Raw genomic sequence first — 27,284 nt, 5'->3', positions numbered from 1 at the left:
TTTTGTTAAGTTATGAGGTTTGCCAATTAAAAGATAAAGCCTGTTATTTAAAGTTGTATTTTTGTTAAATGTCCAAAATTACATCAATACGTAAAATAATTCACAACAAGAATGTATTATTTACTGCGTTGACAAAGCTGTTTGTAAGGTAAACTAATTGGAGTTTTTCCCTACTTGTGCTTCTTAGAATAAATTACTGAAATTGCATTTTGGAGTTCTTAAGTCTGCATGTCCTCCCTGTGGTTGTGTGGTTTTCCTCTGGCTGCTCCGGTTTCCTCCCACATCCCAAAGACATGCTGTAGATGGACTGGACACTCTAAATTGCCCTAGGCATGAATGCATGTGTGTGCCTTCCGTGGAAGGTTGGGCGCCGGGCAGGCAACTCGACACCGTAAAACTCCACTGCCAATCATGAGCAGACAGGTGATCTACTCTGGTGACCCCTAACTGGGAAAACCGAAAGAAGAAGTACTTATGTCTTTCTGGCACTCATGCAGACATACTGCAGTGCTATATATATGTAGATGTCACAAACACTTTCTTACTGAAAACAAGCTCCATAAGTCTAAAATTATTCCCACAGATGTTTTTGCCATTTTAATGTAAGCAATGTACACTACCAAATAATCAAATTACCTTCTGGAGCATGCAGGTGAGTGCAGTTAAGGTATCCCACAATGTCAGTCTGTTCATTCTGACAAGTGCTGCCAACTTGAATCTAACAAAAAGAACAAAACAGAACATGTTAACATGGTTTCTGGAAGGTAGTAAGCTAATGATGTTGGCCTTTAACACAAAGATAAACTTAACAGTGAAGCCCACCAGCAGTAATGCTCAATCACTGTCTCTAACAATTCTATACTTACATTTTCTTATGCATCAGCCAGACATAAAAGTCCCAGTTTTCCCCTTTTTAAATGTATTTTATAAAACTGAGCTATATTATAAATCAAAACAATGTGCAAACTGGAGAAATGGAATAATGGAATCAAAAGTTGCACTTCCAGACCTGGTATTTTCAATCCAGTGCTGTGAATGAGTTCAGTGTTAAAACTTTATTTTGTCAACCCCTTTAAATCACACCCCTGTCCATCCATTTACCCACAACACCTTTTTCACCATCATTACATATGGGATTGGGGTGTCACTTCAACCGTGATACTCATCTAGAGCCAATGTTCGCACAGTCGGGTGGGCCAGCCGTGATGCATGATGACATGATTTAAATCAACCCTAGGAAATGCCAAATAAATTCTATGTAGAAAGATTTAAAAATCAAAGACAGGGTAACAACACAAACTAAAGGATATAAATGAACAGTCAAAATCATGCACAGGATTTAAATAAAGAGCTACATGTAAAACGTGTACAGAATGCAACAAAGTTATCACACTGAAGCAAAAATACTGTAAGAATGCATTAAGTACTGTTAATTTCTTTACAGTGACATATATTAAAAGTGAATCTGGGAGCCAGGAAAATAAGCTAACTGAAACTGTATTATACTAAAGCAAAATATATGCTAAACAGTGCTTGTAAAATTTATTTATATACAGTTTGCATGTTAAAACTAGAAATGGCTGTTGTAACACACTGCCTTTTAAAAAGTTAATCAGATTAAACAACTGAAATACAATATTACATGTCAAATGCAGTTGTACAATGCAAAGTACATTTTTTTCTCATTAAAGTCAGAAGACAGACTAGATCTTTCTATGCTTAAATTTCCTGCACTACATTACACTAGCCTAGTATTTACCTATGAACATAGGTAAGAAGCACTGATACGGTGAATATATTGTCAGATCATAGCACAATGTTCTAATTTTTAATACTTTTATTGAATTATCTAAAAAAATAGGCATACATTTACATATAAAAAAACAAACCATATTAGCATATTCCCAGTTGCAAACATTATATATTACAAATATTCTTTACATAATTGACATAAATTGATCAAGTCCTGCCTTCCCTTAAACCTCACTCCTCCTCCAGAGCATTATTCTGCATGCATTGCTCCCACAATTTTCATTTTCTCTATGCAATTTGCTCCTATCCTTTTCTAAAGATCACACTTCCAGTTCTTTTCCGTTACAATATTCAATACTTCAAATACAGTTTGTTTAGACTTGTATTTCCATTTTCTAGTAATTTTTTTTGGCAGCCACCACAATTAAAGTTAACAAGGCCTTACTATACCTAAGCAACTCAGATCCTGTATCTCAGTTAAAAAAATAACACCCTTAGTTATACTCATTTGCTCTCCTAGTGTTTCTGGAAGAGTATTCTGTATAGAGAACTCAAACTGGCAACTTATTAAACTCCCCAAAAAAATATTTCCAGGTACCGCCTTCTTCTCTATCACACCTCCTACATTTCCATCTACTGAAGAAGTCTGCTTGGGATATAAAAATGCCTATGCAAGCACTTCCAAGCAAAGATACCAAATCTTCTAGACTGTGTTGCATATTAGGGAGCCACACATCTCCTCCAATTGTTTCCTTGTGAATTGCTTATCCAGTCTCTCTTCCCAATCTTTTCTAATCTCCCCCGATTAATTCCTATAGTTATTACGCAATATTTTATATGTCCTACTAATTATCGCTTTTTAAAAGAAGCTTCTGTTCTAGATTCAACTAAAAACTACCAGAGCAGGTCTTTTACTTAGGTTTTCCATAACCCTTTCTCATTGCCTATACTCTGACATCAATCCCTGACAGGGAAGGCAGTCTCCAGCCTGCAGTCCAAATGTCTTCTTGGCCTCTTCATATTCTATTATCTTTCCTTCTACAGTTGTTTGCCCCCAATACCTTGGTTCCTTTGCCAGTTTTCTCCAGTAAATTCAAGTCCGCTCTTACCTATTATCTGTACCCCTAAATTGCAGGCATGCCTTTCAGAAAAATCTCCTTCTCTGTTCTCGTGCTGGCTTTCTGCTATTTTATGAATATAATGCCTGTATGGCTGCTGTTATTCTCATTAAGAATCTGCATCCAAAATCTCACTCTCTCCTTGTTTCTTGAGCTTTCCCCATTTCATCATTATCCATTTCTACTTTGAATTATAGCTTTCTAATTGCATTATGTATATGCGACTTAACCCGTGTAGCTCAAATATATCCATTCAAATTAAGTAATCCTTAATGACCTTGTTCTATTGGAAGGATCACCTTATCCCACTTGATCCTTACTGTTGCATTTAACGTTTTACCTTAAATGAAGGCAATACACTTCTTCCTCTCTTCCAGTGGTATTTATTACACACGTGTGGGAGCCTCATTGAATGCACCAGGGAGACTCCCCGAACAAAGGAATGCATAAGCTTATATGCTGGTGATATTGCTGACAGTACAAAAATATAAACTAGACCAATTAAAATAGTACAAGACACAATTAACCAATCAGTGGTTTACCCGTAGGCTTAAAGCAGTTCACATTACTACATCTCTAGGCAGAGAAAGAAAATCGGATATACTTCCATATAAGGCACATTTCCTGCTTTCAAACAGGCTCTTGTTTTTCAGTACTTTTCCACTATTCACAGTTTACTCAGAGTTCATAGTACAAAGTTCATCTCAATGCATACAGGTTCATCTCAATGCATACAGGTTTTCACATACTCAATCTCCTTGAACACATGCTTTGACCATTCATATTCTACAATCCCTCATCTGATGCTGTGCAAACATCACCATTTAGTCTATCATACATTTGCCCCAAGTCTAACATAACCATGTGGCTAGTTCCTTCAACATTGTCACATATTTTTATTTCATCATCCATATTCATAACTGCAGGCATATAAAACTTTGGCACCTTTTTAGTAGTCTTAAAAGACATTAATTTCAAAATCAATGATTTGATTAAAAACACAACAAGAAAAACAATAAGAGCTAATACTGTGATTATTAAAATTAACTTCAAAAGTCCACCTCCCCAACCTGAGAACAGGTTCGTTAGCCATGCCCACATTGAGTTATTGGCCTCCTTGGCCTTAGAGAGTTCAGAGACTCTCTGAATGAGTTCGAGATGACTTTCAATTTCATGCTGATTGTCAGGAATAAATGTACAGCACTCCCGGATTAAAGTGCAAGTTCCGTCTTTCGCCGCTAGGGTGAAATCGAGAGCCATACGGCTTTGGACGACTACAGCTCTCACAGCAGTCAGTTCATCAGTCATTAGTTCTAAAGCAGAAAATGTGGCACTGCTTAATACTTCAAGCAATTTAGACAGTTTTCTCAATTCCCAGATTGATTTTGCTGCTCCGTATGAGGGAATTATACCAGCCCATGATATGACGTCATCACCCAAGTCCATATGAGATAGTCCTTTGGTGCCAGCATGAGCTAGGTCATAGTTTCATAGTTTAGTACTAGGCTATCTGCCCTAGGGCATTTATAAGCCTAGCCATAGTGTATGTGGCTTTCGCCACCCCATGTAATGGTACAAAAGTAAAGATTTAGTTTACTGTGCCTCTGTCTAGTAGTGACACAGAGATGACCCCCGGGGTAAACCTATGATCTCCCATCTACTCATCAAGATTTCTCTTGAAGAGAGTCAGTGAGGGCCTCTGCCTAAAATGGACTGGGATCCTGTTCCAGAGTGTGGGAAGCCTCTGAGTTATGAATCTGTCCCTCCAGCATGTCCTATTCATATTTGTGCTGAGGTTTAGATCTTTAGCTCTTGTGGTTTTGATGGATTTGGATTTTTTGAGATGGAGCATGTCCATCAATTCCTGATTGGACATGGCCTTGTACGTCAGGCATAGATCACCTCTGAGTAGGCGGTATGCTACTGAATAGAGCTGGAGTTTCTTTAGTTTGGCAGCATATGACATATATTGGAGACCCTTGATCCTCTTGGTGAGGTACTTTTGGGGTCTCTCCAGCTGCTGCAGGTGCCGGGTGAGTTGCATACCAAATGGGGCATTGTACTCAATCATGGGCCTGATAAGAGAGGAGTATAGGGGTACAATGACCTCCTTTGATTTGGATGTGAATCCCTTCATGATAAGGTGGGCAAGGTAGAAGGTCTTTCTAATCACTTTGGCAACGTGGGTGTCGAATGAGAGGTCACTGTCACCCTGGGTCCCCAGGTCTCTGATTACTTTTTCCGTACTCAATGGGTTACTGCCTATGTGATAATTTGTGGGTACTTTGTTTTTCCCAAAGGGGATGACTATACATTTTTTGGCATTTAGTTTAAGGCCATGACTTTGGCACCAGTTGTCCGTCTCAGTAAGGCCTTTCTGTAGGATGCATGTGTCAGCTGGTGTATCGACTATGGCGCCTAGTTTGCAGTCATCTGCGAACTTTGTCAGCCACAACCCTCCCGTGTTTGCTTTCACATCTGAGAAATAAATGCCGAACAAGAGGGGTCCCAGGACAGAGCCCTGTGGGACACCACTTGTGACTGGCTTCGAGTCTGACATAGCTCCAGCGATTTTGACTTTATGGGTTCTGTCCTTTAGCCAGTTTGCAACCCATCTTGTGACATATGGGTTTACATTTAAGCTGTTGAGCTTGTTTATGATGCCTGAGTGGGGTATTGTGTCGAAGGCTTTAGCCAAGTTCAGGTAGGCTGTATGGACTGCTTTGCCCTCATCAATGGCTCTAGTGACTGTTTCAAAAAAGTCAACCAGATTCAAAAGGCAGGATCTGCCCTTTACAAAGCCGAACTGGGTAGGATCAAGTGTCTGTAGGTCCCCGATGTCTCTGTTTATGAGTTCCATAAGGATTTTTTCCATAGCTTTACAGACCAGACTGGTTAAGCTTATGGGGCGGTAGTTTCCAGGGTCTGTAGAGGAGCCTCCTTTGTGGAGTGGGACCACTATTGCTGTACGCCAGTGTTCAGGTACATATCCTGTAGTAAGGCTAAGGTTAAACAGCATTCTTATGTGCGGGTTTAGCTCCTCTTGGAGATTACGTAGCACGCAACCTGGGATCCCGTCAGGTCCCATAGATGCTGTGTTTTTAGCTTTGCTCATGATGATAAATCCATGATGCGTCAATTTGGCCTAACAGATTGGTAGGTTTTTTAACCTCTCGAACCTTCTGAATTTTTCCTTGGGGTAAAGCAGATGTATGTCGGATGGCTGGGACTAAATAACCTAGGAAACAGCTACCACACCTGTTTTCTAGTAGCCATTTATAGGCCTTTCTTCCGCATATAAAATAATCCTGCACCAGGGTGGCAATGTTTGAAGAATGGTCACTGCCCGTAGTTATGCCATGGAATATGGCAAGAAATATGATATTGCGAGAACCAAGTAATGAGGCATTTTCTCAATGTTGGCTGAATGGCATCAAATGAAACTTGACAGCCGAGGCTATGAGTTTTCCTTCTGTATAATTGCACTGGTATTCGATTGTCGTGTTGCAGATACTTTGTCCCATTTTTCGAGTCCAATGATGTTGACTGGAGTAATTTCGTAGGAAACACAGAGTGCCATTGCAATGGAGATAAAGTTGTAATGCAATAGATTTACTGGATGTAATGTTAGCAGTGTTTTCGAGTAAGCTAGTCCATGTATCTAGGGTACTTAGTGGAGCCGCAGCCATTGACAATCCCCCATGTACGGAGGGAATAGAAGTGCAGATCCAACTGTTAGAGACGTTAAATGTAGAAGCATAAACATATCTGATGGCTTGATAGGTGTTGAAAGGTGGGTGCCAAATAGTTTGCTTGGTGTGATGTGTCGATGGAGTAGGAAATAAAAATGGCCACAGAAAAAATAACAGTACAACAAGAATGACCACCAAAATTATTGTCCAATATTTTTGTGGAAATGGTGGTTGAGTCTGCATAGTGTCAGAAGTTTGGAATTTTCCAAAAGGGTAAATGTTAGGTATTGTCAGGTACTGGAACAGTTCTACTGTGAGTACGAGTAGCAATGGGAGGACAATCTGGAGTTGAAAAAGGTAAAGGCTGTTGATCTTCAGACGGTGCAACTTTTTGATGTGTGAAATGTGGATCCAAGTTGGAGATCCCTACACAGTAGCATAGCAGATGATGTTGTTAGAAGAACCAGGAAGGGCCCCTTCCAGCGCGACTGGAGCGCTGTTTTTCTAGAGAAGGATTTAATGTAGACCCAATCCCCTGGTTGCAGAGCGGATGCTAGAAAAGGATCAGGAAGATGCTACTTGGTGGTGAAACTGTAGGAAAGAAACAAGAGATGTGCAGTACACAAGAATATCATTATCAAATGCATCATATTCTGAAAAAGGTGGTGGTGGTGTCATGGGCATACGCAAAGGGCGACCCATGAGAATTTCACATGGAGAAAGACCCTTAGTAGGATGCGGTTGTGACCGCATAGAAAGTAAGGCTAGTGGTAAGGCTTGCACCCAAGTTGAGCCTGTTTCTGAAGTGACTTTAGCAAGTTGATTCATGCGTTCAATAATACCTGAGGTCTGTGGTCTATATGGACAATGAAATTTCAAAGTAATGCCTAGCATTGTACACAATGCTTCAACTAACTTAGTAGTAAAATGTGTTCCACGGTCAGAATATATTTGACAAGGAACACCAAAACGAGGTATCAATTCATAACACAATTTTTTTGCAACTGAAATAGCATCGTTTTTAGCACAGGGGTAGACTTCCAACCACCCCAAAAAAATATCAACAATAGTCAAAACATATTTAAACCTTGCACAAGGTGGGAGTCCAATAAAGTCCCATTGTAAAGCACAAAATGGCCCCATTCGTTTTGGCAGCAGTTGAGCGGGAGCCAGAGTGCCCTTTGAAATGTTATGCTGTAAACAAATGGAGCACATTCTCAAAAAATGTTGCACAGAAGCAGTAAGTCCTGGGGCAAACCAATCCTTCTGGATTTGTTTGATTAATACTTGTTCCCCTACATGAGCTGGCAAATTATATGCCTTTATAAGAGAATTTAACATAGATATAGGGCAAATCAATCTGCCATCAGAATGTTGCCAAATTGAATCCGAGCTTTGGAAACAACTGTGGGCCAGCCATGTTTTTCTTTCTGATTCTGATGCTTCACTTTGTAAAGCTTTCAAAACAGTAGTGTCAAAAGTAACCGTTTGTAAAATAGGCTGCAGAACTTTTCCCTGAACAGTATGTGAAAGAGCAACCTGCTTGTCAGCCCAGTCAGACAAATTATTTCCCTTGGCTACTAGGGAGTCGTTAAGAGGTGATCAATATACAGGTAATTTTTAATTGGTGCCCCAGAGGATGTCAAGAACACCCCTTCCTTCCATAGGGTACCAAAATCATGAACACCACCATGGGCATAACGTGAATCCGTATAAATAGTAACAGATCTGTCTTTGGTCATTTTACATTCATGCGAAAGTGCCACAAATTCCGCGGCTTGTGCGAAGTGCCAGGTAGTAATTGTCCAGTTTGTAAAACCTCAGATGGTGAGCAGACTGACCAAGCAGCCTGGAGTTCACCAAAATTATTTTGTAAACAGGATCCATCTACAAAGAGAACTAAAACATAGTGGGTTCGGGTAACCAGAATAAGCCTCAAAGGCTTCAGTGAGATGATTTAAATACTTGTCCACAGGTTCGTCTTCTTTTTGAAGAACTGACTTGATTTTGGACCAGTTGGGTGTGGGTGGAACTATTACTGTGATAGCATCTACTATACGCTGTCTGACCGCTTCAAACCCATTATCTCAGTGTGCATCATGTTTTGGAATCGGAGTAGTGACACTGGCATGGTCCCAAATCAGTTTCATCAGATCAGTCGGTATGGCGTACTGAAGAACTGCCCTAACTTCTTCTATCTTAGGATTTTGTAAACAAACTTGTCCCGCCAGCACACGCTGGAACTTAGCTGGATTAGTATGAATAGGCGGTAACGATTTAGTCATGGCTTGAAAATCAACTGCCGACCACGCCCTAGGTACTACAATGGTCGGTGGTTCTTGTGCATTTCTAGCATGGGCTGGGTTAGGTACCTCCCTTAAAGGTAACAGTCTATCGTAGTCTGATGACTCCGATCCTGAATCTGGATTAAATTTATCTGGTCCAAAATACCCATCCCCACTGTCAATTATAGCAGGGAACTGGCCAAAATGCCTTCGTCTGTGCAAATGTCACTTCCCTTTACCTTTATAACAGGGTATAGCTTTAAAATACATTACAGCTTTTGCTTCTTTATGAGTCTTACTAAGAGTTTTTGGTCCCTTTTTTCTATCGCTTGTGTCTGGATCAGATTAACTAGAGTGACTGTCCACAGCTTGTTCTCTTTCTCTAGAGGTGGAATCTTTAGTGGTGGAATCTGGCTGCTGTGCTACCGCTCCTTGTTGAGCGAGGGGGGGCTGATACTGCGGGGGTGCAATCGGTGGTGGGGGGAGCCAAGCATTATCGTCTTCCGATTCAGTTATCTGTAATTTAGCCAATTCTTTCACAGGATAAAGCCCCTTAAAGGGTGGGTCCTTCAAACATTTACCGTTTACTATATCTAAGTTACTAGCAGTTTGTTGTAATTCCCTCAGTTGCTCTTTTAATTTCTGCTGATTATCTTTTAAACTAATAATAACTGAATCCTTTCCTCTTTCTTTCGCCTCTGTCACCCAATCATTAAATGCTGCCCAACACAACCCTGGTATTCTTCTCCCTTTTCTCTTTAATTTCCCTTGGAGATTTAGCAAAATATTTTTATTAAAACTACCATTTTCCGGAAAGGCGAGTTTACCATCGGCCTCAGTGAGGGCGACCCACTGACTTATAAACATACAACTGTCCTGGGGAACACGAAAATACATATAACCAGCTGGTGTACCTCTTTCTGGCTCTTTTATGGTTCCCACACTCCCTCCCATTTTCACACGATAAGCTATTCTGTATTTTACAGATGTAGCCGTGACGTTTTGTAAACGTCATTTTCCCCACACTCGTATCTCCTTTCACTCTTATGTCGCCAGTGTTTCGTTTTAACCCACTCTCATACTGCACAATCAATAGCAGAGAGGAAAAGAATGCATACCACTTACCGCAAAACAACTGAATGAGAGGAATTATTTTATTTCTATAAGATTATCAATACCAGATTTTTAAAGCAGGCAAGTACAGGAAATGAAAGAAACACTGCCAGAACAGAAAATTCTGTCATGGGCCCTTTTACTAGCAGTACTTTGTTCAATCCCCAACTACCGCAGCCGTTATCAATTCAGATCCAAGTAAATGGCACCAATTGTTGTGTTTAACATTTTACCTTAAATGAAGACAAGACACTTCTTCCTCTCTTTCAGTGGTATTTACTACACACGTGTGGGAGCCTCATGGAAAGTACCAGGGAGACTCCCCGAACAAAGGAATGCATAAGCTTATATGCTGGTGATATTGCTGACAGTACAAAAATATAAACTAGACCAATTAAAATAGTACAAGACACAATTAACCAATCAGTGGTTTACCCTTAGGCTTAAAGCAGTTCACATTACTACATCTCTAGGCAGAGAAAGAAAATCTGATAGACTTCCATATAAGGCACATTTCCTGCTTTCAAACAGGCTCTTGTTTTTCAGTACTTTTCCTCTATTCACAGTTTACTCAGAGTTCGTAGTACAAAGTTCATCTCAATGCATACAGGTTTTCACATACTCAACCTCCTTGAATACATGCTCTGACCATTCATATTCTACATTACCATTTCCCCTCCTAGATAAAATCCTTTAATTCTACTAATTACTGCCTCCAACTTCTCCTCTGGTAGATATACATATGCCCCAACCTGTAAATAAAATTAAAGGGACTTAAAATATTTTCAGTGCTTATATATTGCTCTCCATATCCCCAAACTAAAGCTTCCAATTCCTCAGTTTTTCTATAATTGTTGGTTTAATCTGTCCCACATATCCTTAGCTGGCATAACAGAATCCTTTTCAATTGATACTCCTACAAGCTTCATTTTATCGTGTCCCTATAAATATGGGTATTGCTGAAACAATTCAATAGTGGGTATATAGTTTACAGCTACAGCCTTTGTTTTGTCTTTATTAGTACTGAAAAGACCTGAAACTGTCTGAATGAAAATGTTCTACAACACTGAGAGGTCCTTTTCGGGTTTTAGCAAGTATAAAATAATATTGTCTGCAAAAAAAACAAACTTTTCTTGATTCATGCCAATTATACCCTTGAATTTCTGAGACCCTTATTTTCTTTGCCAATGGCTATAAATATAATGGAAATAATGGGGAAAGAGAAGCCCTGCCTAGTTCCCCTGTACAGACACGGCTTATCAGAGAGGAACTCTCCCACTTTAATTTCTGGCTCAGAGATCCCTCATATACCCTCCTAATTAACGTTACTACTGTATCAGGGAATGCAGAAGCCTACAGTACCCTACTCAAAATCCCAGCTTACTCTGTCAAATGCTTTCTGTGCATCAAGAACCCACCAAAAACAATATCTTCTTATATTCTGATTCAGTCTGGATCATCACTGTTCTAGTAATGTTGACACATTTTTGCCTCCCCTCCATAAAACCACACTGATCCAGATCTATCAATTTTAGCAACACTTTTGCAATTATTTTGGTTATTATGGAGATAAACATTTTATAATCATGGTTTAAAACTGAAATGGGCCTATACGAACCTAGGTCTAGCACAATGCATTAATTTATTCAAACATTTGTTAACCAGGTAAATAGACTGCTCCTCATGGGCCTTTACCAGCCAAGGCCACAACAAAGGCAATAAGTATAGACAATTCAAAGTAACTAATCAACCCATGCGGATGTGCCTGGGGGGACATAACTGTATGAGGATTTCCTCAATAACAATATTTGAGAGCATTTGAAAGAGAAGGAGCATTATGACAACAGATGGGTGTCAACTCATCAACAAAGTTATGATCCAGCTTGAATTCTTTAGCAAATAATGTGCAGACTGGGGAAATTGAATAATCTGGTTTGAGACCACAGACAGCTTTAAATCAGGGTAGGATACATACTTTTCAAATGCCCCTGAAGCCGCAAAGCTTGTCTGATTTTTGTCTCATTTTCCCTGTTCCTAATATAATAGTTGATTTTTAATAAATCTCCAAGGATTACAGTTAGTCAGCAATGCCAGTCACTGGGTTTCATCCTCATTGTTCAAAAATGCATACTGATGCAAAATCTGTTGTTCTATTGTAGTCTGGCAGTTACCAGCTTATAGCCTTAATCATCTGTGATAACAAACTAATTTCTGTACTCCCTCAGCCTATATTTGCCTACTGTATTGCCACTGAGTGAATCACTTAATGAAATTGGGTTTAAGCCATTCTTGGCTCCACAGAGTCTGCTCTTCACTTTTTCCCTCAGAACTGATCTAGTTCTCATAATAAACACCCTATTCCCACTCTAAAGCCTGGCACTTGCTCACTAAAGCAATTATACAAGTCAGCACTAAAAAATTAAAAGCACTACACCCTCACAAACTCCCCTTGAGTACTTTATTCCCCCATTGGTCCTTTTTTTCAATTATAAAGGAATTCCCAATACTATTCTAGCATGTCTAAAGGTCAGTTGTCAATCTCCTCTCCGGTCCAGCTGGTGAATCTGGGAATCTTGAGGCAATGTTACAACTGCCTCATGTACACAAACAACCCTCTCCTCCTCCCAACAAATTCCAACATGTGTGAGACATGCAACCATATAGCCAAACTGGAGGCTAAGCTCTCTCAACTCAGTACTGGCGTAACCAGTCAGGAGGAGAAGGAAACCACACTCACTACAATTCCAGTCTCACATAGACCTACCACGACAGCAAACTAAACACACAAACACACAAAAACATACTCGGAGGCTCTAAATAAAAATCTGCCTAAGCAGCAGAGACCTCTAAAGCAGACACCCAAGCAACCGCTACCCCAAAACAAAACACGTGCAACACGTAGCTCACAAAGCCAGTGTGCCGAACTGTCACAGCCCTTAAGGCTAAACAACACACCTAATACACTTGTAATAGGTGACTATCATCAGACACACTGACCTCCCGCTCACCAGGCTGAACAAGGAGAAGGTCACGGTGAGCTGCCTGTCGGGCGCTAGGATCCGCCACATAACACAAGCACTCAGGTCACTCCAAGGCAAGTACAAATATGACTCAGTCATTGTCCATGCTGGACTACATGAAAAGAGACAGAGGAGCTCTCTGAGCATGGAGCCCAGGCCAGTATGACCCTGACCTTGAGTAGCATCTTACCCTCACCAAGAATGATACCACAATATGAAGACAAGATGATCAATTTCAACAATTGGCTTAAGTATTGGTGTCATTCAAAGGGGATCCAATGCCTGTCAGCCTGGGATGACATGCTCGACAAGCCATGATGCTTCGCTAGGGCCGGCTTGCACCTGTCACCCCTGGGTTTTCGGATATTGGCAAAGGCTCTTGCCACCCCCATAGTGCCTTTTTAGGCAAGGCTCAAAAGACAAACCCACATCCATAGGTATCACAAGGGATAAGAAACTAAGAGTAATGCTACTCAACGCCAGAAGTCTAAACCTCAAGATGCACACACTCAAAACTCTCCTTAGCATGGAGAACATCGATATCTGTGCAGTAACAGAAAACTGGTTCAAGGCTCCCGACAGCACCCCAGCACTACCAGGTTATACCTCATACCATGTTTTTCGGCCCCAAAACTTGGAAAGAACCACAAAAGGAGGGGGAGTATCAATAGTCGTCAAAGATACCCACACCTCCAGGTTGGTGGCACAGCACGAAGCATCAGAGACTATCCATGTGCAGCTAACAGTGGGTAAAACTGCCTTCCAGTTTATAGCCTGCTACAGACCACCCTCCCAAACCCAGGAACCCCACTCGGCCTTCCTGAGAACACTGGAAAATATGAAGTTCTCTCCAAACACCATTATATTGGGTGACTTCAACTACCCTAACATAGACTGGGAGCATTACTCTAGCTCCAACACCCTAGCCCAAAGGTTCCTAGAATTTATAAACTCAAATGCTATGGAACAACTTGTTGCCACTCCCACAAGAGGGGAAAACATACTGGACCTGATCATCACCAACATGGGGACTCTATGCTCCAGACCAGAAGTGTATCCCTCACTGGTAAGATCAGACCATAAACTAATTTCACTAGATATTCACATCCCAACCCCAGTCCCTGCCCAGAAAACCACAGTGAAAAACTTCTCTAAAGCAAATTTCACACTCCTCAAAACCGAGGTGGAATCCTTCAAAGCCCCTGGGCCTGTGGAAAATACGGCCCAGACCGCAGAATCCTTTATAAACGCATTCTATGAACACCTTCAGGAATGCATGGATCATGCAATCCCAAATAAAACCAAGACCCAATCATACAAAGTTAGGCGTCCTGTCTGGTGGGCCCCAGCCATAAACAAACTATACAATAGAAGGAGGAAGCTACTACATGATAGAGCAAAATCCCAAAAAGGGAAGGCATCTCTGATTAGCATTAGCAAAAAACTAAGGGCACTCATAAAATCGTCTAAGGCCAGCTTCGAGAGAAAAATTGCACAGGACACTAAGGATAATCACAAGGCTTTCTTTAGTTATCTTAGGAACCTGGATGGGAATTCCCAGATATGCTCAGAATTAGTCCAAAATGACAAAAAATACACCGAACCCACAGACATTGCCAACATCCTAGCTGACAGGTTCAGCGCAAACTTCCCCCCCCTTCCCCACCAAAAGGGCAAATATCTATCCCAGCAGAGTGCTGCCCCCCCATGACATCTCAGATGCTCAGGTAAGAGCCGCCCTATCCAAAGCAAAAAACACAGCATCAATGGGACCAGATGGTGTCCCTGGCTGCGTCCTACATGAACTCCAAGAAGAACTAAACCCAAACATAAAACTACTGTTCGATCTCAGCCTTAACTACATGATATGTACCCAAAGAGTGGCGTACAGCAATAGTGGTCCCTCTCCTCAAAGGTGGTGCCTCAACAGATCCTGGAAACTATCGCCCCATAAGCCTGACTAGCTTGGTCTGCAAAGCTATGGAAAGGATCACCATGGACCTCATAAATAAAGATATTGGGGACCTACAGACACTGGATCGTACCCAGTTCGACTTTGTTAAGGGCAGATCCTGCCTCTTAAACCTGGTCGATTTCTTTGAAATCGTCACCAAGGCCATTGACGAGGGGAAGGTGGTCCACACAGCCTACCTGGACCTTGCAAAAGCCTTCGATACAATACCCCACTCGGGCATTATAGATAAGCTCACCAGCTTAAATATAAACCCCTATGTCACTGGATGGGTTGCAAACTGGCTCAAGGACAGAACCCACATGGTTAGAATTGCTGGAGCCATGTCAGACTCCAAACCAGTTACAAGTGGAGTCCCACAAGGCTCAGTCCTGGGACCTCTCTTGTTCGGTATATATTTCTCGGAGGTACAGGCTAACACGGAAGGACTGTGGCTGACCAAGTTCACAGATTACTGCAAACTGGGCGCCATAATTGACTCTCCAGCCGACACAAGCATCCTACAAAAGGGTCTCATAGAAACAGACAACTGGTGCCAGAGCCATGGCCTCAAGCTAAACGCCAAAAAGTGTATAGTCATCCCCTTTGGCAAAAACAAAATGCCCACAAATTACCACATAGGTGGTAATCCATTAAGTACGGAAGAAGTAATTAGGGACCTGGGGACCCAAGATGATAGCAATCTCTCATTTGACAACCACGTGGCCAAAGTGGTTAGAAAAACATTTTATATAGCCCACCTAATCATGGAGGGATTCACATCTAGATCAGGGGAGGTCATTGTGCCTCTTTACTCATCCCTCATCAGGCCCATAATTAAGTACAATGCCCCTTTTGGGATGTACCTTACCAGACACCTGCAGCAACTGGAAAGACCCCAAAAGTACCTCACCAAGAGGATCAAAGGGCTCAAACAGATGCCATATGCTGCCCTGTTAAAGAAAAGTACAGTTTTGTACCTACCATAAATGTAGATGTTCGAAGATCCACATTGCTGCAGTCCTTACACTTGGGTAGTCCGCTGTCCTCGGTCGGCCCGAATATCAAAGTATTAGGCTGACGTCGGTCAAGGTGCATAAGACTGACATCAGGACGTCAGGGTACAAATGCGCATGACCGACGTCACATCCTCAGTCTTTTCTTGCCCCAGATGTCAGAAGACCCTAAAAAGAGAGGTCAAAACCAAAAGACCACAAACAACCAACCAACCACCCTTGCACTAATAATATGTACAATATATACAATATACACAATATTTACAATCCAACCCACACAACCGCCTCTAACTACAGAGGGGAAGGAGGGAGGGTAAATTGGACTGCAGCAATGTGGATCTTCGAACATCTACATTTATGGTAGGTACAAAACTGTACTATGTTCTTCATCTCACACTGCTGCAGTCCTTACACTTGGGTAGAATCCCAAAGCAGAGGTAAAGGAGGATGGCAAAATTATAAAGCAGCAGGAGCTGCCAAAATGCCCTGTAAAATAGCAGTGGCAAAACCAGCCCTAGATTTAGAGTAAAGTGGAAGGTGATAATGCTTAGAGAAAGTATGCACTGAACTCCAAGTAGCTGCCTCCAAAATATCTTTAGTTGCCACCCCCCTTAAAAAAGCTGTCGAAGTGGCAGTAGCCCTAGTGGAATGAGGCCTAATCCCAACTGGAATCTCCTTACCATGATGGGAATAACAGAAAGCAATGCAAAACCCAATCCACTTAGAAATAGTTTGTTTTGACACAGGCTTGCCCTGAGAACTCAAAGCAAAAGAAACAAATAACTGCTGAGACTGCCTGAACCCTTTAGTTCTGCTCAAATAATATCGCAACTGCCTGTGTACATCTAAAGTGTGCAAAATCTTCTCCCCTTTATTTTGGGGATTTGCATAAAAAGTAGGCAAATGAATAGTTTGGTTTAAAGCCACACTAGAAACCACTTTAGGCATAAAGGAAGGATTAGTATAAAGATACCCTATCCTTATGGAAAATTAAGAAAGGCTCAACCGCCATAAGGGCCTGTAATTCAGAAACCCTTCTTGCAGAGGTAATGGCCAACAAAAAAGCAGTCTTCCATGATAAATATTTCAACTCGGCAGTAGCTGCAGGCTCAAAAGGTTGTAGAGTGAGTTTCTCCAACACAAAATTGAGATCCCAAGCAGGAGTAGGAGCTCTACGTGGGGGTCTTATATTCTTTGCCCCTCTAAGAAATTGCTTGAACAAAGGATGAGAAAACAATGGTGGGTCACAGTTATAGTGAGCAGAAATTGCTGCAGCATGAACCTTAATAGAAGAGAAGGACAAACCTTTGTCCAGTAATTCAGTAAGATATTGAAGAGCCACACTTAAATTAGGCCCAGAAACATCAAATTCCTTTGCTGTACTCCAAAATAAAAATCTCTTCCATTTATCTGCATACACTTTCCTTGTACTAGGCCTTCTGGCTTCCAAAATAACATTCAAAACTTGCTGTGGAAGTTGAGACCCTCCAGGGTTCAAAACAGAATATGCCAGGCTGTTAGGTGAAGGGAGTGAAGTTTGACATTGAGTAAATGACTGTTCTCCTGAGACAGCAGGTGTGGAATCGAAGGCAAAGGCCATGGAGGCTCCCGTACCAGACTTCTCAGTAAAGGGTACCAATGCTGTCGAGGCCAATCTGGAGCTATTAAAATCATCTTTGGCTTGTCCTGTCTGACCTTTAGGAGTACCTTTGGGAGGAGAGGCAGAGGTGGAAAGGCATACACATGAAGATTGCTCCAATTGAAAGAAAGAGCATCCACTTTCCAGGCTGTGGGATGAAACCTTTTTGTGCAAAACTTTGGCAGCTGGTAGTTTAGTGGAGAAGCAAACAGATCTATGTCTGGAGTTCCCCATGACACTGTCAATTTCTGAAATACATGAGGATCCAATTTCCACTCGTGGGGATCCATAATTCGTCTGCTCAACACATCTGCTAAGGAGTTCTGTGCTCCCGGCAGAAACCTTGCCTGAAGAATTAGCTGTAAACTGAGAGCAGTCTCCCACAAAATCATTGCTTGCCTGCATAGAGGATAAGAATGTGTTCCCCCTTGCTTGTTGATGTACCACATGACAGTAGTGTTGTCTGTTAGAATCAACACCTGCCCTGGAAGAAGTAAATCCTTGAAAGCTATTAATGCAAATTGGACTGCTAACATCTCCTTCAAGTTGATATGTAGATGCTGTAGTCTGGCAGGCCACATGTCTTGTATCCACTTTCCATTTAGATGAGCTCCCCAAGCTTTGTCTGAGGCATCTGTCGTTAGAATCTGACTCGCCTCTGGCCGGGTCACAGAGAGTCCCTTGTTTAGGTGACATTCCTGAGCCCACCACAAAAATTCCTTTTGAATGCAAGGTATTATCTGAATGACAGTGTCCATATCCTGGCAGTGCTGTGTCCATACATTTTTGAGATACCATTGTAGCTTCCTCATATGCAGTTTGGCATTGGGAAGCACCAGAATACAAGATGCCATGAACCCCAAGGCTTGAAGGACTGTCCTTGCAGTCAGCCTGGACTGATGAGACAATTGATGGAAGTAAAGGGAAAGATTCTTTTGTTTGTCCGGGGTCAAAAGGCCATCTGGGATGCTGTATTCAGTCTTACACCCAGAAAGCACATGTCCTGAGAGGGTACTAGACTGGACTTTATTTCGTTCACAGAATACCCCAGGCATCTTAGCACTGCTATCACATATTGCAAATGATGAAGAAGTTCGTCCCTTCCTTGAGCCAGAATCAGGCAATCGTCCAAATAAGGATAAATCTGTATTCCTTTTAGCCTGAAGAAAGCTATCACTGGAGCCAGAACTTTCGTAAACACTCTGGGCGCAGTAGATAAGCCAAAGGGCAATGCAGAGAACTGATAATGAGAAGTCCCAGCCAGCGCAGATACTTCCTGCAACTTAGTCTGATAGGAACATGAAGGTAAGCCTCCTTGAGATCCAGAGTTACCATCCAGTGATCTTTGCCCAGAAGAGGTAAAAGCTGTTGTAACGTCAACATTTTGAACTTGGGAATGTCCAGATAAGTGTTGAGGATAGATAAATCCAAAATTGGTCTCCACGTGTTCCCCTTCTTTGGTACTAGGAACAGGCGAGAATAAAATCCTAGGCCCACTTCTGGCAGAGGGACCGGCTGTATGGCCCCTATTTGAAGTAGCAGAGAAATTTGTTTTTGAGCCTCTATTCTTTGCTGAGGAGGAACGTCTGGCATGCCTTTGAAAGGAGGCAAGGTATGGAAATAAAACTTGTAACCTTGGTGTATGATATCCAAAACCCATCTGTCTTGGGTAATTAAACTCCAATTTTCCTTGAAAAGTGCCAATCTTCCTCCCAAAGGTGCTGCCAGACGAGAAGGCTCTGGCAGCTGAAAAGGTAGGTCATTGGGCCTGTTTACGAAAGGACTGACCCCTGCCCTCACCCGAAGACTGTGCAGGTGAACTCCCTGTTCTAGGCCTGAAAGAGCCCTGAGCTCTGCCCCTACCACGTCTAGATCTACCCCTAGACTGGGAATCATAAGAAGGATACGTCCACCCCTTGGTAGGCCAATTCCTACTAAACTTCGGAGGCTGAACCTGCAAAAAATCTTTAACAGTCTGCATAGACTTAGCCTTGTCTTCCATTTTCTTTAAGACTGCCTCCACAGGTGAACCAAACAACACATCAGACTGTAAAGGAGCATCCAAAATCCTTGTCTTAACATGGTCAGATAAATTCTGATCCCTCAGCCAGGCGTGCCTGCGAAGTACTGACCCAGTGGCAGCCACCCTAGATGAGGCCTGTACAGCATCAAAACCACATTGCAAAGAATGCTTACCCACCTGTTCAGAAACATGTACCAAATCTTGTAATTCTTTACACTCAATACCTTCCGCCAGAGCATCTACCTTAGACTTCAATTGAGAAAGTAGATAGTTTTGGTATTTCAACATGTGAAACTGGCAATTCAAAGCCCTCATAGCTAAGGTGGAAGAAGTATATACTTTCTTTCCCCATCTATCCAGAGCCCTGGCCTCTTTATCTGGAGGAACCGGATTTTTTACAACAGAAGCCTTGACACCCTTAGGCCCCTGACTAACAGTTTCTGGATCCGCCCTAGGACTCTTAAAAAGATATTTATGAGCTTCAGGCACCCTGTAATACCTATCCGGTTTAACAGGAGCAGGAGGCAAAGAATCAGGATTAAGAGAAGCCTCTGCAAACACATCTTCCACAACATCCAGAACAGGAGGAATAGCCAAAGGCCTATGCTGGGGTAAAGACAAAAATTCCCTAAGCCTTTTCCTGGAATCAGAGAAGTCCTGACCTTCCCACTTAAAATGTTCCCTCATGGAATGAAGAGTCTCTGAAAAAGAAAAATCTTCTGGAGGAGAAGCAGAAGGAGTAGAATCATCCACATCAGAATCAGAATAAGGAGAATACTCCTGCAAGTCTTCAGCCGAAGATTCTGAAACATCTGAAGCTTGCTCAAAACTCCCCAACTCTGGTTCCACCCTAGGCCTTTTATCAGGAGGGGGTAAAGAACCTCTAATCAAAGTAATTAAATCTTCTGCCATTTTAAGCATGTGCTTCTTGGGCACAGACCCTGATGAACTAGGAGTGACACCAACAGAAGCTAAACCTAGCCTGCCTCTGGGAGAAGCCTTGGAAACAGAAGGAGAAGGCCTAACCACTCTAGGAAGGGAGGGGAGTACAGTAACCTGAGAAGCCCCTTCAGCCTGACCTGCCTCCTGAGAGGCCACATCCTGCAATAACAAAGTCTCCCCCTGGGACTCTATAGAAACCGCCGGCGGAACCCCCGGTTCCACCGACACCTCTAGAAAACCGGCGTCCGGTACGGATGACTCTTCTTGCCTGGGCTTAGCTGCTTTGTCTTTGCGCTTCTTCGAAGAAGCGGGCGTCGGAGTATCCGACGGCATATTATAATTGCACCGCTTCCCGAAGACCAACCTGGCACAATCTAACCTTCACTTAATAGTGCGCTTATTGAACCTAGCACAAAAGCGACACCCAACAACGTCGTGCTCAGGCCCCAAACAAGGAATACACAAAGTATGATAATCTCTATGCGGTATCTGTTTCCCACAAGAAATACAGTTATTCACTTTTTCTGACATCCGGTAAACCACTGAGGCAAGAAAAAACTTAAATATTCCCCAACGGGGTACTTAGCCAACTTTGACTCGGTCTGAAACTCCGAATTCGAAAAATTTCAGAACGCCGAACGGCACTTGCAACGCTGCTTCTGCATCGGACCATGCGGCAAAAAAGACTGAGGATGTGACGTCGGTCATGCGCATTTGTACCCTGACGTCCTGATGTCAGTCTTATGCGCCTTGACCGACGTCAGCCTAATACTTTGATATTCGGGCCGACCGAGGACAGCGGACTACCCAAGTGTAAGGACTGCAGCAATGTGAGATGAAGAACATCTCCAGGTCTACTCAGTGGCATACCGCCTGCCCAGAGGCGATCTGTGCCTGACGTATAAAGCCATGGACATGCTGCACCTCAGAAAATCCAAATCCCATTGAGCTACGCGCTCGAGAGACTTGAACCTCAGCACTGAAATAAATAGGACATGCTGGAGGGACAGATTCATAACCCAGAGGCTCCCTTCACTCTGGAATAAAATCCCAGTCCAGGTTAGGCAGAGTCCCTCATTGACTCTCTTCAAGAGGAATCTTGATGAGTGGATGGGAGGTAGTAGGTTTACCCCGGGTATCACTTCTGTGTCACTGTTAGACAGAGGCACAGTATACTAACCTCGAAAAAGGGCATAGCAAAATTCATTTAAAATGGGTGGCGAAAGCCAAACACACTCTGGCTAGGCTTATAAATGCCCTAGGGCAGATAGCCTAGTATGAACCTATGAACCTATGAAACGGTATGCTGACATAATTGAGAAGAAGCAGGGCTAGGTTCCTCAATTATCTCCTTGACTGCATGCCTAGTAACTTACCTGTGAAAATTTTAACTGAATTAGAATAACATTTAAAAACTGACTCTGATTTTGGGAATTTGCCCCCCCCCCCCCCCATATACATACATATTTCTATCTATCTCTCTCTCTTTCTATATATATATATATATATATATATATATATATATGTATTTTACATATATATATATATATATATATATATATATATATATATATATATATATAGATAGATAGATAGAGAGAGACATGGGTCTACTTCGGTAGACTGAAATTTCACTTACCCAAAATCCATTTCTCTGCGAAGAAAAGGCTGACAGCACCAGAACAACGACATCCTGGAACACTGACTTACTACTCCATGTAATTAAAAGCTTGGTCATCCTGAAAAAAAAACATAAACCAAAGTAAAGCAAACCCCCCCACCCCCCCAACTAAATATACCAACTCCAAGATTGCACTACCGCGGGGTAAGGGGCAAAATTAAACAGGATGGCCAAGCGTTTCTTACCTGGAGTTGTAAATCGGTGTTCCGGTGCTCTCAGCCTTTTTGTCTCGGTGATATGTATTTCGGGTAAGTGAAACGTGTGTGGACATGTATATTTCATAAATGTATACATACATACACACACACACACACACACACACACACACACACACACACACATACACACAAACACACACACAAATATATATCTACTTGTATATAGTAACACATACATGTAACAGACAAAGATGCAGGCTGTGGGAAATCTCTAACTCATGCATTTGTCTACCTAAAGAGACTCCAAGCATCAAAGTTAATGCATAGTACAAATTAAAATTAAAATATTTCAGAATTTTTCATAAGATTTCCTGCGTCAGTAAATGCACTGTAATTAATGTACTGGCAACAGAATGTAAATACTACGTAAAACTGCATGCCCTTCATACAACTACCCTAAATTAGCACTGGCGTTCTTTCTTCTTTCCCCATGTACAACACTTCCTTGTAGAAGACTCAGTTTTATGAGCTGTCAGTGTTGTATGCTAATGCCCTGTACACAGCACTGAATGCACTGCATGCTTTTTTCTCTTTCGGATAAGGACAGAAAGGAAGGAGCTAAATAATTTGACTAAAGGCAATGCATAGCATATTCCTGGGCATACAGTAAGGATTTTAAAAAAAGAGCCACTCTTTATGGAAAAAAATATACATGGCAGACAGTACTTAAACTTATACTCCATAAAATTTCCTCACTGACATGATAGCCACAAACAGGATGACTTTCTCACAGAAATTTAAAAATCTTCTGACAGAAATTAAAAAAAAAAGTTTACACCAGTTAAAATGAAGGCAATGTCAATGTTTCCAGAGCAAATGTTATAACCCAGGGTAGTATAAGGATTCTCTTTGTAAGAATGATATATACAGAACTCTCCCAGAAGACCAGAACTAAATGCAAGTCCCAAAGACACACTTGCAAAAGTCAGCATGTCAAAAGAAGAATAAGATACATCCTTTAAAAAGAAAATCAGAAAGTTAATTCAGGGTCCATGGAGGCTGAACCTGCAGCAGTATGTGATCATAGTCTTCATATCAATGGCGGACCTCTCTTATTATAAAGACTTATCAGAACTCTTCTCATTTCTTGCAGGACCAGTAAAACCTTATTAGAAAGTAATCATCTGGTGGTAATCAAAATCTCTAATCCCCAATCAAATCAGAAATGCTATTTTAAATATAAAAGCGTTATAAACTGTTCAAGGACTACACATGTATACAACTTGACTCCTGGGCAGATTTATTTATTTTACATTTGTTAACTGGGACAGTCCGACTGGACACAGGTCCATTTTCAGCAAAGGCCCGGGGAGAAAAGCTCCACATGTGGATAGATACAGAAGAGTTAACAGTAGCAGTTTTATAAAGTTGCATACAGACATCAGTTACAGAATTATAGGATTATATACATACTTAGAAACGTTACAATATTAATTTTCTTGTTATAAACATTTGTAGTGGTACAAGGCTGAGCAAGGTAGCATATTATTCAGCAGTACAATACATTTGAGAGAGATAACAAATAGCCAGGTAGTAAAGTGACTGGTGAAATGGTAAGTCAGGGTTGGTACAGGGGGCACAACCAGTGACGTTTTAGGTTTATTTTGAGAAAGGTTTTAAATTGGTTTATAGAATGAATTTCTGTATGCTCGGCAGGGAGACAGTTCCAGATTTTACCAACAGAGTTGCAAAATAATGACTAGCCTGCTAAGTTTTTAGATTTAATAGTTTGTACCAGCATTTTGTCAGACGAGTGGAGTGTTTTTAGGTTACTATACGAGGTAATTATGTTTCGGAGTATCAGCGTGTTTTCAGGCTGATTGAGGACTTTGTGGCCTATTATTAATTGGTTATACTGAATTTGAGAGGGAAACTCTAGACAGCCTAGGGAGATCGTAGGTTAAGACGGTGGTGGGTGCTATATGCCGAGCCTTTGGCAAATCTGGCTATGTTATTAATGCAGCTAATGAGTTTACTGAGGTCAGATTTACTCAGATTTGTATAGATTGGGGAGGCATAAAGAAGGGTTGAAAGTAAGTGTGTTCGGACAATCACTGTCCTAGCAGTACGGGTTAGAAATGTCTTAATTCTATATAGAGATCCTAGCTTCTTGTTGACTGTTTTAATGGTTTTGTCGATGTGAACGTTAAACTTAAGGTTATCGTCAACAATTACACCTAATAGTTTTGCATTACTTTCTGGGGGAAATTATTGTGCCATTATTAGATGTTATGGTAAATGATGGGAATGTAATTTTCCGGGTGGGGGTAAAGAGTAGCAGTTTTGTTTTGTTTGGATTCAATAGAAGACGCCTGTCCGTGAGCCAGTTTTCTACTACGCTGAAAGTATTTTGGGATAAGGTCTGCAGGTCTAATGGGGAGGAGGCAGAACAGATTAGGGTAGAGTCATCTGCATACTGAATGCAGGTTGCTTTGGGGATGACTGTATGAAGATCATTAATTAAGATGGAAAATAGGAGAGGCTATTATAGAGCCTTGAGGAACTCCACGGGTGACTGGCAGTAGGGAGGAAAGGCTATCTTTTCATAGCACAGCTTGTTGTCTGCTACTTAGATAGGACTGAAATCAGCATATTACTAGGCTGTCTATGGCAAGAGTTTTTAGTGTGCCAAGGAGTAGTTGGTGGTTTACCATATCAAATGCCTTGGATAGGTCCAGAAAGACAGCAGAGGAGACCAAGTTATTATTTCGAATTTGATTTATTGTCTGTGAGAAGGATAGAAGGGCTGAGGTGGTACTATGGTGGGGTCTAAATCCATGCTGGGCAGGAGCTAGGAGATTGTGCAGATTGAGGTAATGCAGGGGTTGCTTATGGATGCATTTTTTCCATAATTTTAGCAAGAGGGGACAGAATGGCAATGGGCCAATAATTTGATAGATCAGTGGAGTTACCCCACTTTATGAGAGGAATTACATGGGTTTTCCAGATGAAGGGGATATATGCTTCAGAGATGGATCTGTTAATTAATATTCAGATGGGATATGCTATTGCATCTGCAGTCTTTTGAAGATATTCAGCAGGGTTGATGATAGGTTTTCTAAGGAGAGGAAAACGGAAGTCAGCTAGGGATTTTCCCATGTCTACATACGGATGATAATCACTGGAAAAAAAAAAAGATTTTGACTGCTGGTCATCCAAGAGATCATCCTTACAAAGCCGAAGCCGTAAAAGCTGCTATGGAAGCAGTTACCCCATATACTGTTATTAAAGAACTGGTTGGACTGCACTACAAGATATGAATTAAAGGACCAATCCACCAGACAGAAAAAGAAATTGTGACCACCATCACATTCATTCTAAGAGTATGCAGTAGTTCAGTGGATAGATCTGAAGTGAAGTGCACATTAGCCTAACATCAATCAACAATAAAAATTACTGGGGACCAAGATTACTGATATCTAGAATCATATAAATGCATTTGGTTGTGATCCTCCAAAAGAGGAGTTTGGTGACAGTGGCATTGACAAGACCTTTGCTTTATGGTTGAACTGATGAACTTGAACAGAAAAGGCTGTTGGGAAGTCCACACAACATTTTTGGCTCCCCTACCAATAGAAGGGGACATCTGAGATCACTTCTAAGAAGGTTTACAATCAATCTGCAAAAGGACGAGGTTTTGCCCACACCATGAATGTCACTGAAGATGTTCCAGGTCCAAAACATCAGTCATAAGCAAGCAATACTATTCTGAAGAAATTATAAGGAAAGTCTATGTCCCAGTCATCAGACTTTGTAAGGGGGTCAGCATAACAAAATCTTAAGTTAAGTTTATCTGACCATCGTCATATTTACGTTGTCATACTAAAAAAACATGTGGTTCCCCATATGAGGTTATGGATCTGCTTCAGTCACTGGCATCTTCAGAGAAAGTTTCTCAATCAGTGCTCCTAGTTCTTCTCAATCTCCTAAACGAGGACTAAAGAAACAGGGGGGACTTCTTTCTTGTTTTACAAACATTACGGACTACTCAATTCTTTTTTGTGAGATTATTTACCAGGTCCTGTGAAGGGAGCTTATAGGTTCGACTGTTAAGTTTACAACTTGCTGGCTTTCAAAGTACTTGCTATACCCACATGCGGATATTTTCTACTTCCTATTTACGTGTATATATGTGGGTTTAGATTCATAGGTTCTTACTAATTCTAATGCCAAAAGATGCCATCAAGAAGCTCAGCTAAATCACGCAATGCTAGTGGGAGACTGTCAGTGCTCCCCATTAAGTGCAGCTTCTCTACATATCCCTGGTGAAAATTTGTGATCACCCATCCAGTAATTCAGACTAGTTTTGAAGGTTGTTAGGGAAGTATTCTGCATGATAGCTAAGGACAGCCTATTCCAGAAAAGGGAAATATGCTGGATTAGGTATCTATAATGCCATCTTAGTGGTTTGTATGTAGGTTTAGGTCCACAGAGTGGGGGGTTGCTTTACCAGTTGTTCAACTTAGGTGAAGAAGTTCAAGAAGTTCAGGGTCTCTTATAGCACAGAAAGCTAAACAAGGGTCACCTGTCTGAAGTCAGTATGGCACTGAGGAAAGGGACAGAGGGTTTAGTCTAGCACAGCAGCTAAGGGTACTGAAACCTGAAATCTTTTTAGTAAGGAAACTCTGAGGTCTCTCAAGCTGGTTTAGGTACTTGTTAAGATACATGCTGAAGGATGCATCACATTCAATGATGGGCCTAATAATGGATGAATATAGTGGGTCTACAACTTCTTTGGATCTTGAGGAGCTACCATGAAGGATAAGTTGTGCAAGGTAGATGGATTTTCTAACCACAACAAAGACATTTGGTCAAAGGAGGTTCTGTTATCAAC

General features: G+C 41.6%; 1 protein-coding gene across 1 annotated transcript in view; it reads right to left on the bottom strand.

Annotated features, from left to right (window-relative positions):
• The window catches only part of LOC122798633 (sphingomyelin phosphodiesterase 5-like), a 930,878-nt gene that overhangs the window by 369,512 nt on the left and 534,082 nt on the right, over positions 1–27,284 (bottom strand). The window contains exon 3 of the mRNA XM_044067720.1: positions 637–718. Coding sequence (XP_043923655.1) covers positions 637–718 — 82 coding nt within the window. The remainder of the gene's footprint in view (positions 1–636; positions 719–27,284) is intronic.

The sequence above is a fragment of the Protopterus annectens genome, chromosome 3.part1 (assembly GCF_019279795.1).
Source record: "Protopterus annectens isolate FY-2018-M chromosome 3.part1, PAN1.0, whole genome shotgun sequence".
NCBI lineage: Eukaryota > Metazoa > Chordata > Ceratodontiformes > Protopteridae > Protopterus > Protopterus annectens.
The sequence above is the reverse complement of the archived record's forward strand: the minus strand, read 5'-3'. Positions and strand labels throughout refer to the sequence as shown.